The 20727-nt window shown below is 35.8% G+C and overlaps 1 protein-coding gene across 4 annotated transcripts; it reads left to right on the forward strand.

Annotated features, from left to right (window-relative positions):
• The first annotated feature begins 1375 nt into the window (after window positions 1–1375).
• On the forward strand, window positions 1376–20162 carry LOC306844342 (uncharacterized protein). Of its 4 annotated transcripts, XM_079376396.1 has the most exons (7): window positions 1376–2398; window positions 14864–15077; window positions 15170–16128; window positions 17534–17628; window positions 17703–17870; window positions 18362–18519; window positions 19174–20162. In XM_079376396.1, the coding sequence occupies exons 3-7, from the start codon at window positions 15203–15205 to the stop codon at window positions 19840–19842; spliced, it is 2016 nt and encodes a 671-aa protein (XP_079232522.1). In that variant the 5' UTR covers window positions 1376–2398; window positions 14864–15077; window positions 15170–15202; the 3' UTR covers window positions 19843–20162. The 4 variants fall into 4 exon arrangements, with proteins under 4 accessions (XP_079232522.1, XP_079232521.1, XP_079232519.1 ...); XM_079376395.1 differs by having other exon boundaries at window positions 14864–16128; XM_079376393.1 differs by lacking the exon at window positions 1376–2398 and adding an exon at window positions 14216–14284 and having other exon boundaries at window positions 14864–16128.
• Window positions 20163–20727: the final 565 nt, after the last annotated feature.

A 20727-nucleotide genomic window follows, 5' to 3' on the forward strand; every position in this document is an offset into this window, starting at 1 on the left:
GCTGAATTGTGTGGTTGAGAGCGATCTTTGGAGAACGCATGTGTTTTATATGAAGGCATATCCGGAGAGATCAGACCTCAACCACGGGGTATTTTTTAAGCTTGAGGGTAGGAGGAGGAGGGATAGAGAGGGAGGAGTGAGAGAGAGAGAGACTATGCTCTTAATGTATACTAGCATGCTGCTTACTGTGTACTATACACTGACTGCTGTCTACCTTTTATGAAACAAGTCATATTTCAAAATGTAATGTCTTTTTGTCTTAATTTTGACTTTTGTCGTAAGTTTGACTTTTCTAATGTCAAAGTTGTTTTTAGATCATAATTTCAATTTTTTAAATGCCATAATTGTTCTTTTTTGTCAGTTTCAAATTTTGTCATTATTTCAGCTTTTTGTGTCATAATTTTGACTAAGTGTCATAATTATAACATTTTATCTCATAATTTGCATAATTTTGACTTGTCATGAACTTTTTGTCATAATTTTGAGAGTCTGTCATAACCTCTACATTGTTAATATCGTAATTATGCTTTCTGTGTCATGATTATGACTTTTTATCCATCATTTTGACTTCTGTCATAAGATAAGATTTATATTATCTTATTACTGCAATAAAGCTATATTTATGTTTTTATGTCATATTGTAGACTTTTAATCCCCAAAACTAATATTTAAAAAAATAAATATTTTAAACAGCTGTATGCTATATTGTTGTTACATTACTTTATTAAATTAGCCACATGACATGCATGATAATTTGCCTTTTTAATTCACTGTGTCAAAAAAAGACAAAGCAACACTGGCTCAACCAATGGCATGAGTTTGGGGGCGGGATATCTGATGTCTGACCAATGGCAAACGGAGTTTTCACAAAACTAATTAATTTGGTATAAATTCATTCCTATTTATTTTCAATGTTAAGTGGCTTAATTACATACTCGCAACACTGAAAATGGAATGCTTAAAGTTTACTTTGCACTGGGCACTGTATGCATACTATAAACCTCAGAAACAGTTAAAATACAATATAATACTAGTGCACTGTTCCAAACAAAGCCCGCGAGAAACAAACAGAAAGGAAGACTGATTAATGAATACTGCTCATATTTTCTACTATTATTTAAAAATAGTAGAAAAATGCAAAAGTGCATTGTTGTCACTATGCACATACTATATACTGCAGACATATTAAAAGTAGTATGCTATTCCAAAATAGCCAGGGTCTAGGAGCCACTGTGGGAAAGCATCTGGACAGCCTCCAGCGCCTCCCTTTGCTAACCAGGCATGAAATTCCTGCGTCAGCGAGCAAAATGAAAGAGTGTGTATGTGTGTGTGTGTTTTCAGACAGATATAGAGGAAGAGAGAGAGGGTGTCCCGTACACAACAAGCAGAGAGGAGGGCAACATGTAATCATAATGACCGAGCTGAGAGGACGTGGGATGATGCAACATAATTACCATAAATGCAGGAATGCAGGGAGAGAGAGAGGTAAAGAGGAGGACAGGATGAAACTTAATGGCTTTTTCATTCGTCAGGAATGTGCTGACGAGCTTGTCTCCTCAAATTAAAACAAAGAGAGACAGAACGGAGAACATGCACAAACACATGGCTCATAAAATCACCTGGCACTGGAAAACACCAATTAACAAGCATGGCAGGTGTTCGGCTCAAGACCTCACCGTTGCATGCCTATTCAGTGAGTGCTGTACCCTATTATGACTGAAACTCCAGGACGCGATCTTCCCAGATGTCCTTCACTCCGGCGCCAGGACGCCACGGACCCTGGGTGCACCAGCAGTGGAAGACGCGAACCAGGCCCCGGTCGACGACCTCTCCGCCTCCTGTCTTCGAGATCTCCACCCGGAACCGCTTCGCTCCCCTCCGCGAGACGGAACACGACGCTGTGATCGTCGGAGACTCCATCGTCCGCCATGTCCGTGCTACGTTAGCTGAAGGTAAAGTGCACACTCACTGTTTCCCCGGTGCTCGCGTTCTCAATGTTTCTACGCAGATATCCACGATCCTGAAGGGCGATGAGAGCAACGGTGCTGTTGTACTGCACGCGGGGGTTAATGACATCAAGCTGTGGCAGACGGAGACACTGAAGAGGGACTTCAGGAGCCTGATCGAGACGGTACGCAGCACATCGCCCGCGACGGCGATCATCGTGTCAGGACCGCTTCCCACGTATCGACGAGGACACGAAAGGTTCAGTAGACTTTTTGCTTTAAATGAATGGTTATTGTCATGGTGTAAAGAACAGAAACTGCTCTTTGTTAATAATTGGAATATTTTCTGGGAGCGTCCTAGGCTTTTCCGTGCTGGTGGCCTGCACCCCAGCAGAGTTGGAGCAGAACTCCTGTCGGACAACATCTCCAGGACGCTACGCTCCATCTGACTAGTAAGCCAATTCTCAAATAACTGCTATGATGACTTTTGTTCTACCCACTTAAAAGACAGAAGTACTTGCGTTGTCCAATCTATACAGACTGTGTCTGTTCCCCGAATAGTGAGGTCAAAATATAAATTTAATGCAGGATCTAGAAAAAATCTGATCATGATTAACCCAGAAAAACGCAAAATAAATGAACAAAAACTATTTTTAAAGCTTGGGCTCCTAAATATTAGATCACTCGCACACAAAGCAGTTATTGTAAATGAAATGATCACAGATAATAATTTTGATGTACTCTGCCTGACTGAAACCTGGCTTAAACCAAATGAATATTTTGGTCTAAATGAGTCTACTTCACCAAGCTACTGTTATAAACATGAGCCCCGTCAGACTGGTCGTGGCGGCGGTGTGGCAACAATATATAGTGATATTCTCAATGTTACTCAGAAAACAGGATACAGGAGGTTTAACTCATTTGAAATACTTCTGCTTAATGTTACACTGTTAGATATGCAAAAGAAATCTCTCCTATCTCTTGCTCTGGCTACTGTGTATAGACCGCCAGGGCCATATACAGATTTCCTAAAAGAATTTGCAGATTTCCTCTCAGATCTATTGGTCAATGTTGATAAAGTGCTAATTATCAGAGATTTTAACATTCACGTTGATAATACAAATGATGCGTTAGGACTTGCGTTTACTGACCTAATAAACTCTTTTGGAGTGAAGCAAAACGTCACCGGGCCCACTCACACGCCACCCAATCTAAATATTCCCTCACAGTTTAATAGTAATGACTTTATGAATTTCTTTACTGATAAAATAGATAACATCAGAAATACAAAAACAAATGTATATTCTACTGCGTCTAGTATTTCAGCTTCATTCGTCGCACCCAAATAAAAACTGCAGTGCTTTACAACTATAGGACAGGAAGAGCTAAATAAACTTATCAGTGCATCTAAACCAACAATGTGTTTATTAGATCCTGTACCCACTAAACTACTGAAAGAGTTGTTACCTGTAGCAGAAAAAACGTTTCTCAATATTATTAACTCATCGTTATCTTTAGGTCACGTCCCAAAACCATTCAAGCTGGCGGTTATTAAGCCTCTTATTAAGAAACCACAACTAGATTCTAATGAACTGGCAAATTACAGACCCATTTCAAATCTTCCGTTTATATCTAAAATTTTAGAAAAAGTTGTGTCTGCTCAATTGTGCTCCTTCTTGCAAAAAAATTATCTCTATGAAGAATTTCAGTCAGGTTTCAGACCTCACCATAGTACAGAAACTGCACTTGTTAAAATTACAAATGACTTGCTTCTTGCTTCAGACCAAGGCTGCATCTCATTGCTAGTATTACTTGATCTTATTGCTGCGTTCGACACTATAGACCATGACACACTCATAGATCGATTACAAAACTATACTAGTATTCAAGGGCAGGCTTTAAGATGGTTTAGATCCTACTTGTCCGATCGCTACCACTTTGTTCATTTAAATGAGGGGTCTTCTCAATTATCACCAGTAAAGTATGGAGTACCACAAGGATCTGTCCTCGGTCCTCTGCTAATTTCAATATACATGTTGCCTCTTGGTAATATTATTAGAAAATACGGGATTAGTTTTCATTGTTATGCTGATGACACTCAACTATATATCTCAACAAGACCAGATGAAACTTCTCAACTACCTAAGCTAATAGATTGTGTAAAAAATTTAAAATATTAGATGACCAATAATTTCCTCCTATTAAATATATTACTTATTGGACCAAAAAACAGTACACAGAATCTCGTGGATTATAATTTGCAATTAGACGGATGTACTGTTACGTCCTCTAAAGTAAAAAATCTGGGTGTTATATTAGACAGCAACTTGTCCTTTGAAAATCATATTTCCCATGCTGCAAAAACAGCATTCTTCCATCTTAGAAACATTGCCAAGCTTTGAAACATGCTACCTGTTTCTGATGCAGAAAAGCTAGTTCATGCATTCATGACCTCTAGACTGGACTATTGTAATGCACTGTTAGCTGGTTGTCCTGCATCTTCAATAAACAAGCTACAGATAGTCCAAAATGCAGTGGCTAGAGTTCTTACCAGGACAAGAAAATATCATATTACCCCAATTTTACAGTCTCTGCACTGGCTACCTATCAAGATCCGTATCATTTACAAAATATTATTACTTGCCTATAAGGCCCTAAATGGTTTCCTGCGTACCTAACTCGTCTTCTACCACGCTACAATCCAACCCGCTCCCTAAGGTCGCAAAACTCTGGACTTTTGGTAGTACCTAGGATAGCAAAGTCCACTAAAGGAGGTAGAGCTTTTTCACATTTGGTTCCCAAACTCTGGAATAGCCTTCCTGATAACATTCGGGGTTCAGACACACTCTCTGTTTAAATCTACATTAAAGACAACTCTTTAGCCAAGCATTCACATAATGCATCTTATAATCTTGTACTGCAGTTATATCTGATCAAATGTACATTATTATTCTTTAGCTTGGGTTGAACAAATCATTTTTCCTTAGATGGAACAGCAGCTACGCTAATTATGTCTCAATTAACTAGTTAAAAAAGTAATCTGATTACTTAACTCACGTTACTTGTAATAAAACATACATAAATTAATTTTGTTATAATTTCATTTTTTTAATGGCATAATTATGTTTAGACTTTTCATGTCACAATTATGGCTTTTTATCTCATAATTTTGACTTTGTGTCATCATTTTGGCAAATGTAATAGGCCATCTTGTGATTTTGTGCTACATATAGAAAATTACCATTATGTGCACAGTTGTATATACTGCATACTACTCTTCAAAAATTTGGTTGAATGTATATTTTATCTAAAATTGTCTTAACTCTTGGCATTCCAATAAAATGTAATGAATAAAAATAAATGTTAAACACAACAGGCTTATTTTTTAGTAAAAACAGAACATCAGAAATAGCCATTAAATGCATTGCATTGTGGGCTACAGTGTGCTCTAGTTTAGATACTGCACTTTACAGCAATTTTAGTAGGCCATCTGTGGATTCTGTACTACAAATAGAAAAGCAATTTGCATTCTGTGCACTGTATGTTTACTGCATACTATGTTTTAAAAATGCAATTTAAAGTCTATTACATCTAAAATGTGCATGCAATGGGACACAGTACAGATAGTCAATTAATTAACATTTTTGTAAATACACATTTTAGCAAATGTAGTTATCCACGTATTTTAAGCATACACAAATTCACATCCTGTGCACAGTATACTTGTGTACTGCAGAAACAGTAAGATTAGTATAATAGTGTATTATTCTGAATATATCAAATGTCTTTCAACTGCAACTGACTTCATGCAATTGCATCTGGCATGACCTTTAAATGAAGGTTATCTGGCAGAGCGATATGCATTAATCACCACACTTTTGTGAAGCATCGATAGTGCGATCGGTCTTCTTGATTGGCTGAAGATCAAGCAATCAGTGATAACGCAACAGAAAGATGAGTTATTCAAGGGCAACACAGGGAAACCTGAGCCCTCAGGACGATCAAACCGACAATATTAGACTTGTCTAGCTAACAAGATGACAATATCTATTTCAGGATAATGACATCATTTCCAGTGCCGCAGGTTCATTGATATAACACTAGTTCCATTCACGACTGCAGTATGACTCATCTTATGGTGAAGGTTATTTTCATATCCAAACTTTACTTTCACTGGTGTGACTACCTTAGGATTAATCACACAAGAGGAACTGTGTGACTTCAAAACCGCACCACAATCACATCCATATAGATGATATAACTATACACAAAATATAGAAGGTATTAAAGTAAAGAAAATACTACAGAAAATACTATACCATAGGAACGTTTTGTGCCAGGGGTTTAAACTGTATTGAAACATTTTTCTTCTTTATATAAAAGGTGACAAAACTGTCTTTTATATCATTTTTTTACCCCATTTTAACCCATACCATTACCAGACTTTCAAACTTAAAATATGAAAATCCATAATAAAAATATTGCCACCAATTTAAACATTAAATGTTATTTTTGCTTCTTTTCAAATGATTTATATTTTACCCTCATACCATCCCCATATTTTCAATCTCAAAATATAACAAATTCATAATAAAAATATTACAACCCGAATTCCGGAAATATTGGGACGTTTTTTAAATTGGAATAAAATGAAAACTGGAAGAATTTCAAATCACATGAGCCAATATTTTATTCACAATAGAACATAGATAACAAATGTTTAAACTGAATTTTTTTTACAAAATTACACACAAAATGAGCTAATTTCAAAATGTAATGCCTGCTACAGGTCTCAAAATAGTTGGGACGGGGGCATGTTTACCATGGTGTAGCATCTCCTCTTCTTTTCAAAACAGTTTGAAGACGTCTGGGCATCAAGGTTACGAGTTTCTGGAGTTTTGGTGTTGGAATTTGGTCCCGTTCTTGCCTGATATAGGTTTCCAGCTGCTGAAGAATTTATGGTCATCTTTGACCAAATGCGCCAAATGTTCTCTATAGGTGAAAGATCTGGACTGCAGGCAGGCCAATTCAGCAACCGGACTCTTCTACTATGAAGCCATACTGTTGTAATAGCTGCAGTATGTGGTTTTGCTTTGTCCTGCTGAAATACACAAGGCCTTCCCTGAAATAGACGTCATCTGGAGGGGAGCATATGTTGCTCTAAAACCTTTATATACATTTCAGCATTCATCGTGCCTTCCAAAACATGCAAGCTGCCCATACCGTATGCACTTACGTACCCCCATACCATCAGAGATGCTGGCTTTTGGGGCCATTTAGTAATGTCAGTGACAGAATCATACCGATGAGTGATGAAGTGCCGTCTGAGGGCCTGACGTCCATGGGCATCCACTAAAAAAGGTATTTGGCCTTGTCCCTTATGCACAGAGATTTCTCCAGTTTCTCTGAATCTTTTGATGATGCACTGTAGCTGATGAGATTTGCAAAGCCTTTGCAATTTGACGTTGAGGAACGTTGTTTTTAAAGTATTCAACAATCTTTTTACACACTCTTTCACAGATTGGAGAGACTCTGCCTCTCTAAAACATCCCTTTTATAGCTAATCATGTTACAGACCTGTTGTCAATTTATTAATTAGTTGCTAGATGTTCTCCCAGCTGAATCTTTTGTTGCCCTGTGCCAACTTTTTTAAGACCTGTAGCAGGGATCAAATTTGAAATTAGCTCATTTAGTGGATAAAAGTGTAACATTTCTCGGTTTAAACATTTATGTCCTCTATGTTCTATTGTGAATAAAATATTGGCTCATGTGATTTGAAAGTCTTTTAGTTTTCATTTTATTCAAATTTAAAAAAATGTCCCAACATTTCCGGAATTCGGGTTGTAATTAATAATACTTAAATGATAGATTTTCAATAAAAAACTACAATAATCTAAAGATAAAGTGAGATAATCACAAAAACTGTTTTGAAAACATTTAATATACCCTCTTCAATTATTTTGAAATGCCTTTTTTATTTTACCCTAATGCCATTTCCAGACTTTTAATCTTAAAATATGAAAATCAATCATAAAAATATTAACATCAAATTAAACATCAATTGTTTTTGTTGCCTTTTTGGTATTTTACCCATACTATTCAGAGATGGCCAATCTTAAAATAAGAAAAAAAATTAATAATACTTAAAGGATGGATTTTCATATTTTAATATATTGTGAGGGTAAAATACATTTTTAAAAATCTATGATAATCTAAGGAAAAAGTAAAATATCCCAATTTAAAAAAAATAACTAACACATTTCATAATGCAATACATTTTAACTGAATTTCAATATTTATTATGTAAAAATTATTTTAAATGACAGCAATTTTGCCTCTAATAAAGTATTGAAAAGTTAGTGTACTTGGTTACCAAGGACACAACAGCCAGTAAAGAGCTTGAAATTAAACAAGAGACATGCATGTGAAAAAAGCAAAGTTATCACAGAATATATTATTGTGCACCATTCCCAATCAAGTTGTAATTTTGTCAAAATTATGCAAAAAGGTAAGAAAATAAGATTTAATTGTGTGCATTTAGTATACAAACAAGCTAGCTATGACATAAGCCTTCCAAAAATGTTTGATATGCCATTAAAATGCCGTAACATAATAAGTAATTAGAGTTGTGGTGGAAATGAGACTTTCAGAGAAGTTTCATAAAAATAAAAATAATGGATTAATTCATCGACACTGCTGTTTACTTCCTAAAAGTCCACAGGGTGGCTGAAGAAACACTAACAGTGTGAAAAAAACTGCTAATACAACTGATTGTATCGTGACACACATATATACACAAACACACACACACTACAGAAACCAGAATCGCTCTCAGCCAAACGTGTCTTTCTAATTTCGGTCATAATAGAGTGAAATTGATGACCAATCATCACACAAACACTCTATTCTTATCCTGCGGCTGTCCTTGGGTCAGGTTGAGAGCGTGTTAAGAGCCGTATTCTGTTACACCCTGGATAAAACACAAGGACGGTTGAAGGAGAAACTCAGGAAACAGACAGTGAGTCACGAGCCGCGCTCACGGCAGTAAATCACTCCACTATCTCTCAAACCTGGATATCTTTGTCAATGAAACAAGTGTTCAGCGGTATACGTTCATCTGAAATATCTTCTTTCAATAAGAGCCGGGGACAGTGTGCAAGGTAAAACACTGAGGAACTGTGTGAGATGATCTACATTTTTGGTCCTCGGATTAGAAAATTAAACAGCCTTGGATCCATTTACAGAAAATGAGCACTAGGTGGAATAATGAAATCCATTTATGCATCACAAAAGCCAAATCTGACTTGAACAAGACTTGCAGAGGTCAGTTCTTTGTGTCTGACGTCTTGCGTTCTTTTTGAGCATGTAATTTAATCATTGCATTAAAAATATTAATGCCATTTAAAATGATTTCAGAGTCACACCACTGTGACCTAAAGTGCTGGTTCAGAATATTTTAGATGCTCAATTTAACTTAAGGCTCTTAAAAAGGAACAAAAAAAAAAGCCTAAGAATTGGAGCCATGACATATTGATTAGATAGAACTCCAGGCAGTGTTATTTTAGTGTTAATGATATACTATTATAATATTGCTTATATTTTGAATTAGGTTTTAATGTATTGTCAGTCAAATTAAAATGTAATGTAACTGGCAGTTCGGGATGAGTTGTCACATATTTTTAATGGGTTGAAACTTTATACAACTCAAAATTGCTGTTGGCAAAAAATAGTTATAATTATACATTATATAATGGTAATAAAAAAATAATAATAATAAAAAATATATATATACACACACACACACACAAGTTTATTTTTCATAATTGCTGCTTTTACTTTAACATTAATTAAAGATTTAGTCATTTAGTCAAGATTTAGATTTTTTTTAATTAGTTAATAAAAATATATATAAAAAAAAACCTTTAGTTATTTTAGTATTTAAAATAAACTAAATTTTTTTTTTTTAAATGTTGTCTTGCTATAATGATTTTTATTTATTTTGTATTTAGTTAACATTCATTTTATTTCAAGTTACACGAATGTTTCTCATGGTTTTAATTTTAGTTAATAATAATAATCCTATGTTGAGCTGTGGTTTTCATGTTGGGAACAACAAAAATCTGCATTGAGTTTTCTAATCATTTTATAAAAGTACAGTCCAAAAAAAAAAAAAAAAAAAAAAAAAGGTTAAACACTTTCCAAACCACCTTATTTGTTCAAGTATATTGACATTAAAAGTTTCATGACAGTCATGTAATAAGTTTAGACCGTCCTCTCATCATCATCATCACACGCTCAAGTTGCTTCTTCTGAAAAATGGCTGGTCATCTTGTTGAGTTTCAAGCACAGTATTGTCCGTGATAACATTTATTTTGAATCGAGATGGAAGAAATACCAACCACAGAGGAACATTGGCCTGGAAGTTTAACTGGAAGACTATTAACAATGTGGTTAAATCTGAAACCGGGCAGAGATTTACGTGGTTATTTTGTATTGAAAGCTCACTGTGGTCCAACATGCTGATGCTTTCCAGCAAACGGGTAGAATTGAGAGCAGAGCTGGGTCAGTCAAGGACAACAATCCCCCATTCCAGCAATACAGGAGCAAAACTACGACTACAGCTCATAACCAGAGCATATAAACACTAAGTGGTTGTTTTGGTCACTTTGGTGGCATCTGCTAAAACCTCCAATATAAATACAGGAGATATTTTTAAGAGCTTGGGTTAGTTTGGTGTCTTTCTGTCCACTACGAAATTTGAAAATATCTGTCACCATATTTGCATTTCGTTATAGTATCTGTAATATTTTCAGCTTACCTTGTATATCAATAGAATAAGAACAAATTCTTAAAACCCATAATGGTAATATATTTGCTACTTACTTGGGATAGTTGTCACTTGTTTACTCCAGTGAATATATCTCAGTGTAGGTTTGCTTCTGAATGCCAATTTCTGCAAAGACATAAACATTGAAATTTTGACTACAAAAAAAGAAACCTATTAAACATTATTATATAAATGTAAATACTAAAAATTAATAAAACTATAAAAAAGGAAAAATATCATACCATTAGTAATACCAAACCTATTTTTTTTGCCGTTTATATATAATTTCAAAATATTACAATTGCCCTGAAAAAAAAAAAGTGTAAAATATAATTTAAAATACCATTCTACCATTATTGGTACATTGTTATTATAATTATTATTTCTTAAGTAACATGCACTCTGTGCAAACATACATGGAAAATAATAATGTATACATTTATAATGGAAGGAAAATAAAAAATAAACATACCATTTATTTTACCTACACACACACACACAAGGAATCTAATAACAAAATATATATATATTTAAATTGCATATACACCAGATATAATTTTTTACATTTTAACTAGTTGGTGCAGGACACTATAGTTAATTTATGTAAGTGAGGATAGCAAAATAAATTAAACTGTGACATATTATACCTAAAAATTCTTCATACAGTGGACTACCAGTAAAATTAATAAAAATTTGGGACCAAAAATTATTCAGACACTTTGACCTGACCATGTTTTGCTTAAATGTTTTTTCTTTAATTGCTAATGCGTACTTTTTACACCACAGACTGAACATAATTAAGCATTGATTGGTAATTGTTTGACCTAAATTTAACAGCTGACAGCTATTCAACCTAATTCTAAAAGTTGTCTGATCAAGATGAATTTGTTCTGACACAGTTTAATTCTGAGTTCTTGTCATATTTTATTACCATTTTTAAACTATAGCGAATAAACTGTGACGATGTGAGAAATGCTGAAGGTGTCTGAATAAATGTAGGTTTATCATTTTGGATTTTTTAATGTGTGATGATGGTAAAAACTCTATTATTGCTCAAATCTAATCTAGCCCTGGTTTCCCTTACAGCCTCTGTACATTAACAACTAAAACTTCACCTCAGAAGGACAGACAAACCACTCATTGCCATTATGGTGTTTGTCATGCAAGTTTACCACTTAAAATCTCTGTCACTGCTCCACTTCTTCCTTTTTAAAAGCATTCTGGGAATATTAGCATAGAGTTAAGCGTTATAGTATTCCTTCTCCAAACTCAACAAGACTTCCAGACCAACAGTACCATTATGCACTGGGGCAGATGTGGCTCCATTGTTTTGAGCAGGGGGAGAGGGAGGACTTTCTCTTTCTGTAGCTGTCTGGTTTTGAAAGCGTGCCGGGTTACAGCAGCGCAGACGCCGTGGCGGAGCTCCAGAGGTAAATGGAAAACCACAGTCTCCGGTCCACACAAGTGCAGCATGAGTCACCGGAAGGAGCCGCGCACTTACAGAAGTCATTAAGGGAAATGCGAGGCATATGGATTTCCTGTCAATAAAGAGCCACGCAAACCCCCGGTGAATCCTGGAGAACTAACGCACGCGGCGGCAGAGAAAACGTCTAAACTTGCATCTGATTAGCATGAAAGAACATGACTCGCATGAATAATTAAAGAGTCCAGTTTTCTCTCAACACATCATTAATAACAAAAACAAAGCGTTTTTATGAACCCTCATGGTATGCGTGAAACGCGAGCGGCGTTGAGGGGAAACATCTTGGCAGTGGAGGCTCCAGAAATGCCTGTCACTTTCGGTCAGGTTAAACTTGACACGTGCTGCGTGTTTGCCGAAGAGGGATTCCGCATTACTGTCTTGTATTTCCAAGTCTGTGTTTAGTTTGCAGTGTCTAGCGGCTGGGTTTTGCCCAGATCAAATTAATGCACAGGATCAAATGTAACTGTGCAAAGGCCGGACATGCATACCATACTCTAGTCCAGTTTTCCAGTGTCTCTGCTCTCAGTTAATCTGAGCAACAGCGCCATCTAATGGATATGAACTATAACTACTGCTGTAGCTATAGGGTGGTAGTGAAAACATATCTGAGCATTTTCTAACAAAATAATAAATAAATACACATATGTATATACATGATACATGAGGTCTTTTAAATATATAAAATTCTGTAAATTATATAATAGTATATATTCACAGGAGGCACATATTTTAGTATTAAGAGAGATAGTATAGTCTACGTTTTAATCTCAGATACACACACACACACATATATATATATGGATTAACATTTCTGATTTAATGTAAAAATCCAGTTATATCAGAAATGTTAACCCAATTTTGAATATATATATATATAGAGAGAGAGAGAGTCAGGAAAATAATGTTAAAATGTGGGATAATATAGATTCAGGTGCATTCATCAAACAGGATATAGAAAGTCAAGTTAAGCACTTTATATCATAAAGTGTACTCTGTTGTATAGGCTACTAAATTTATTAGAATAATTTTGCCATATCATTCCAAGCATACAGAAAACATATATTGTGCATAGTTTGCATACTGTAGAAATATTATGAATAATAGTATGCTTTCCTAACACAGCTTTAATCTGTAGAATGTGTATTTTTAATATTAAATAGCTAGATGCTTTACATAACATCAGAAGATGTTACATGTGTGATGCAATTTTGTGTGATTCAGTTCTGAGCCCATTCATTTACTGCAGAGATTTACTGCCAGCAGCTCTGTAATAAAACCTAAAACTAAGCTTGTTGGGCTTCATCTATATTTATCTCTGTCCATCTGTGAACATGAGTCTGGAGGCTGGTGATTGTATTGGAAGGCTGCACAAATCTCTACACACCTGCACTGGTACGGTCTGAGAAACAGAAAAATGTGTTCCTCCAAAATGCATGCAGACTGTATATCTGCAGACCTCTATGTATACTGTACATGCACAGGTAAAAATAGTAACGGTGGGTTACCCATGAACTCAGTTGCCCTTTAGTATTTTAAGAGCAATATCTTGTTTAGTAAAGGTCACAAGCCACAGGAACAGAGTAAGTGGGCGGCTGTGTTTACAGCATGAGCAATATTTTTCCACCACTGCCAAAAAAAAAAAAAAAGAATCTGAAAATAGAAAACAAAACCTGATTGGAGGAGTACTACACACACACACACACACACACACACACACACACACACACACATATCTGTCAATGAAACAAGTGTTACCTAATCTCACCTAACCATACAAAATACAAACAAATAAAACTTAAAAGAGAACTTTATACTTTACATATTTGCACAACAAATAATTAAGTTTATTATTATTATTATCGGACAGAATACGTAATTTAAAAATACACCATTAAACCTATCGGGACTCTATAAAAGAAAACTCAATTTCCCATGATGCCCTCGGCTCTAATGTGCGTTCTACCGGAAATACTGTTGTTGTGCCTGTGGATTTGATTTGTACAGGGCTGCCGTTTTACTGGCCTTACGGTAAGAAATCTCCAGCCTGCTGCAAACCCTCCTTTCACTGCATGCCACAGATGGATATTAAACATATGATCTATTGACATGTGGTTCGCTCTTAAGTTCCATTAGCACAGATATCGCTCATCTGAACACAAAGCTAATGATGCTAACTGCTTTAGCGTCTCCTTTTATTTTCTCTTGTCGGTTTCTGCAACGAAGCAGTGCAATAAACTAGTATAAAGAATTAGGAAAATAAAAGGCATTTGAATGGGATTGAACAATTGGTTTATTTTGGGCCGTTACCGTGACATACAAAGCTAAAGTTTAGCATGTACAATAAATGGCTCGATATTTACGTAGATAAAAAGCCTTTTGTACAGAAATCCAGTGGTTAGAATAATTTAGTAATTACAAATCAAACTCCAAGTGATTTCTAAGGTGTTTAAAAGTCAGCGTTTTATATTAACAGTCAGTTTGTACAACTTCAATAGAAATTTGTTACCGTGAATGCATTAATTAGTGTGTGTAGGTGCATATGTATGTATATATGTATGTGTGTGTGTGTCTAATAAATGACTTGCTTTATTTATATCCTTCCGGCAGCTGCAGAAACCAGAGAAAATGAGTGATGGATTGGTTCAACTGCAATCCAGCTCTCACCATAAAAATCTGCTCAATGCCATGTGGAAGCTGAGGACCATGGGAAACCTGTGTGACATCACGGTGCAGGTGGATTTTCAAGGAGAGCTGGAGGAGTTTGAAGCCCATCAGGTGGTTCTCGCCGCATCCAGCGGTTACTTCGAGTCCCATCTGTTAGGTAATGACCAAGTGAAAAAGATATTCTTGTGTGACATCTTACCACATTCATTTGAGAAATTCTTAGAGTATGCGTATTTTGGAAAAATCGAGGTGGAGAAGAGTTACATCAGCACTGTACTGCAAATGGCTAAACTCCTGAAGTGCCAGGACTTAGTGGATGCTTGTGAGGTAGAAATTCCCAGCAGTGTTTCAGATGAATCTCTGCAGAAAGATGGAGTGGATTCAAATGCTCCAAATACTGAAGTCAAGACAAAACAAGAATCTGTGAAAAGAGCGATTAAGAGAAAAAAGTCTTTGAAAGTGCCTGAAATTATGAAGGAGACAGAACCAGACCGGAGAAGCAGCAGGTTAGCGGGTCGCAGAGTGTCTGTGGACTTTGCTCTGAAAAAGCCAAAGATGCAAGCAGAATCCCTTGATGAATCCGACACGGGAGAAGAGGAGAAAACGCCACAAGATCCCGAGGCAGAAAAATCGCAGGACGCACTGGGTGAAAAAGATGCTTGCGATGACACTGGGTCCGAATCATCTCCTGATGTGCCTGAGGAAGACCCTCAAGAATCAGACTTCCAGCCTAATGAGGAAATGGACGAGGCTGATGAAGCCGTGAAGGAACTCAAGAAAGGAACAGCAAAGTACACATGTGAGAAATGCAGCCGTTCCTTCTATTACGAGAAGAGCTACCTGAAGCACTTGAAGGTCAACCACGGGGTCCAGATGGACACCACGTTTCGCTGTGACATCTGCCAGCAGACGTTTGCCAACCGCTGCAACCTGAAAATCCACCAGAGGCACGTGCACAACGACGAGAGGCTCTTTCCCTGCGAGATCTGCAACAAAACCTTCAAGCGCAAGAAGGATGTGACCCGGCACAGGCGGCAGGTGCACGAGGGCGGCACGGACAGACACTACTGCCACATCTGCGGCAAATCTCTGAGCTCCAAAACCGCCCTGACGCTGCATGAAAGGACACACTCGGGTCACAAACCCTTCAAATGTGATGAGTGCGGATCCAGATTCTCCCAGAGTTCAGCGCTCAAGACACATCAAAGGTAGTGGGCAACATCAGGGATGCACTAGTTTAGGCCATACAATTAATATGAACAAAGCCCAAACCCTACATCCAAAATATTAGGGTACCAAAAACATAAACTCTGGTTTAAATGGTAACAGCTATTGCGAGTTTTGCACAAGCAATCACAAAATATAAAAATCAACATAAAACATTTTTTTAGTTTTATTTAATGGTTAATAACCGATCATAATATAATATTTGCAAACTTATTATTTACATTTATAAATATATGTATCTGCTAAATGCATATATTGTATTATAATTATTTTTTCCTCAGAAAATATGAAATAATTCATTCGTTTTTATGGTATAGTCAATAACTGACCATATTATAACATTGGCCATCATATTATTTTATGTAAAGCTAAATGTACATGTAAATAATATAATATAATTTAATTTAATGTTATATTTACATTCATGAATAAAAGTGTCTGCTAAATGCGTAAATGTATATTATATTATGTTATATCAGAAATGTGGGCAATCACAAAATTGTAAATCTAGTTGTGTTTATGGTATGTTCATATTAAGATTTATGAATGAAAGCATCTGCTTAACACATAAATGTAAATCATAATTATATTACTACATATAATATTATTTACATGTATGAATAAAAGTGTCTGCTAAATGCAGAATATGTATATATGTGTATATATATATATATATATATATATATATATATATATATATATATATATATATATATATATATATATATATATATAATTAGTGCTGTCAAACAATTAATCGCGATTAATCACATCCAAAATAAGTTTTTGTTTACATAATATGTATGCGTACTGCATGTATTTATGTATATATAAATACACACACATACAGTATATATTTTGAAAATATTTACGTGTGTATATATATTTATATTCTTATTTTATATTAAATATATATTTTTCTTAAATATATACATGCATGTGTTTGTTTTTTTTTTTATATATATATATATATATATATATATATATATATATATATATATATATATATATATATATACACACACACACAATAAATATACACAGTATACACACATTTTTTTTTATTTTGGATGCGATTAATCGTTTGACAGCAGTGTGTATATATATATATATATATATATTAGTAACCAATCATATAACATTGGCCATTATATTATTTACATTTATGCACAAGAGTGTCTGCTAAATGCATAAATGTAAATAATATAAGAGTATAGAATAGTAATGCAGGAAAAGATTTATATACTAAAATTGGTGCATTCATATTTATTTGATAGTTTAAAAAGTGCTATATATCGCAGATACCAAAATTGACACGGATATGTTATGCATCCCAACTGAACACCATTTACCATTTACATATTCCATCTTGTATTTTTAATCCAGGATCCACACCGGAGAGAAACCTTTTGCCTGTGATCTCTGTGATGCCAGATTTACCCAGAACCACATGCTGTCTTACCACAAGAGATGCCACACAGGTGAGCCACCTGATTCCTTTTACATAAAGAGAAATAATATGGCAAAAGTTGACAACTTCCTCTTCTCTGTCTAGGCGAAAAGCCGTTCATGTGTGAGAACTGTGGGAAGAGCTTTGCATCCAAAGAATACCTGAAACATCACAACAGAATCCATTCAGGATTCAGACCCTACAAATGTGAAACCTGCGGAAGAGCGTTTGCTCAGAGGAACTCCCTCCATCAGCATATGAAAATACACACAGGTATCCTTCACAAATTATTCAATACTGATATGCATTTCACTCAGAAAGTCCAAAAATGGTCTATGAAGTCACATGTACTAAAGCAGTGGTTCTCAAACCTGTCCTGGGGACCCCCAACCACCACATATTTTGTATGCCTCTCTTTTAGGCCACACCCATTGCAGGTCTTGCAGACTCTACTAATGAGCTGATGAGTTGAATCAGGTGTGTTAAATGAGGGAGACATACAAAATATGCTGTGGATGGGGGTCCCCAGGACAGGTTTGAGAACCACTGTACTAAAACATATTGATAATATAAAACAATTTCAACTGCAGTTTTATGAAAGACACCAATATGCTATAAATAATTGTATTAGAAATATAGTTCTAGATGGTCAGTTATTAAGGAATGCACAACTGATGTACGGTTCACAGGTTTGTGTATATTTTACAAAATGCATGATCATTACATCCAAAACTTATCAGCTGACACCGCTGCCTTCTTCACAGGTGAAAGGCCGTATCATTGCAAGGACTGTGATAAGCAGTTCACTCAACTCAACGCCCTGCAGAGACATCAGAGAATCCACACGGGAGAGAAGCCGTACATGTGCAGCATGTGTGGAAGAACGTTTACTGACAAATCCACCGTACGCCGACACACCCTGGTAAAGAGCCACAGCATGGTTTTAGAAGTGGGTTTATAGAGGCTATAAAAAATATTCACGCCCACAGGCTTTAAGTTCATTGCATTACATTAAATAATGATGTATTGATCTATAATTGGTGCAAAAAGTCCAGAAAGGGCTGTAAATATTTTTTATAGCCACCAGTATGCATATAATAAATCCCAACTAAACCTGTTACTGAATTTCCTACATGTACACTACCATTTAAACGTTTGGTACCATTTCTTTTTTTTAAAGAAATGAATACTTTTATTCAGCGAGGGTACATTAAATTGATTAAAAGTGACAGTAAAGACGTTTATCATGTTACAGGAGATTACTGTTTCAAATAAATGCTGTTTATTAACATTTAACATTTTAAGATTTACAATAATAAATGTTTCTTGATCAGCAAATCAGCATATTAGAATGATTCTGAATGATCATGTGACACTGAAGACTGGACTAATGATGCTAAAAATTCAGCTTTGATCATAGGAATAAATTACTCTTAAAATATATTCATATAGAAAATAAATATTTTATATGATAATGGCACAATATTAAATTTTTTAGAACACATGAAATCAAAGGTAAACTGTTAGCAGTTTCAGAATTAGTTATTTCGTATAACCAGACTTTTTCTCTATGCAGACCCATGACAAACAAACTCCATGGAAGAACTACCTGGTTGTTCTGGAGGGAAACGTTGAAGACAGAGTCAAGAAACCGAAAGGCTCTTCTCAGAAGAAGGACAAGGCGTCCGCCGCTGTTTCTGAAGCGCAGGCTCCTGAGAGCAACACACAGAAGACCCAAGAAGTCTTGGCTGTGTCCGGAGAGCCCGTGACCATTTCCGGAGACTGGGCCGGACCTGGAACCATCGCTCTGGTCAGCCACACGGCCCTGGGTGGCCTCACGGTCATCCAGACCGAAGTTCCCGCAGGCACGCAACTGCAGCCCTTAGTGACCACGGACGGCACCAGAGTGATCTCTCTGGATGCTTCTGCGGTCGGGATGCCTGTGACCGTTCCCTATTCCATCCCCATATCGGTCACGCATTCCATCGGAGTTTCTCCATCGATATCCAGTTCTGTGCCCATCACCGTGACCAGTCACGTTGCAGAAGCCATACTGGTTCCAGCAACGACTGTGGAGACATCAGAAGCCGAAGAAACAGAGAACAGTTTGGCTTCGGCTGAGTGTCTGTCGGTCCAGGCTGTTACGATGGGAGAGACGGACTGTGCAGACACCCAACAGGAAGTCAGCGAAAGCATACAGAGCGTAGAGGCTTCAAACAACATTGAAATCTCAGTAGGAGAGTAGATTCTACCTGCTTCAGTTGCAAATACTCGTTAATCATGTCACAATCAAGCTTTGCTTTAAAGTATCAGCTGTAAATACACTTTTGCTTTATAAAACCTTCTATGATGTGTGCAACTAGTACAGTTCTTGAATCACCTTGTTCAGTTCTTGTAAAAACAAAATGTGCTTTTTGCTGATATTTATTATGCTCAACACTACATCAAATTGAACTGCATATTATTAACATTTTTAGTACCCTATAATGTATAATGTACAATGATTTGCAGTCATGACAGCGCTCCTTAAAATCTCGCAATAAAGTGTCTATTGAATTCAACTTCATTTTTTTTTTTTTTTTCAATTTATCTAATTTTTTTTACATTTTTTATTTCATTTTGGATTGAAATATATAGAATGTGATTTTTATAAAATAAAATGAACTTGGAACTATTTTGATTTTAATATAATTTTATACTTTTAAATAGATATAATTATATACATACAATTTATTTTTATCATAATATTATTTGTAACATTTTCATACAAATGATTACTCTTGTTTACTCTCTTAACCTATATTCTTTATCGTCAATGTCGCAGCACAAACATTGCTGGAGCAAAATTTAACGCTATTTTATTTCATTACAAAATTGAGATGCTTAGCGAACACCACTAGGCAATATAACAGACTTTCACTTGCTTGAATCGTGTAGCCATTTCAGTATTGGTTTTTATTTCTGTACATTCTCACAGACATTCAGCAAAGACATCAGTTGGTCTGTGGGAAAGTACATTGTTTGGTACTGTAGGTCTTCATGGCTTCTTATAAACTCTAGAATATGGTCAAATACAGACATCACGACACGTAGAACACAGATGACATGCGCTGCTAAAGACCACAGGAGT

This window comes from Barbus barbus (genome assembly GCF_936440315.1).
Source record: "Barbus barbus genome assembly, chromosome: 24".
In the NCBI taxonomy this organism is placed as follows: Eukaryota; Metazoa; Chordata; class Actinopteri; order Cypriniformes; family Cyprinidae; genus Barbus; species Barbus barbus.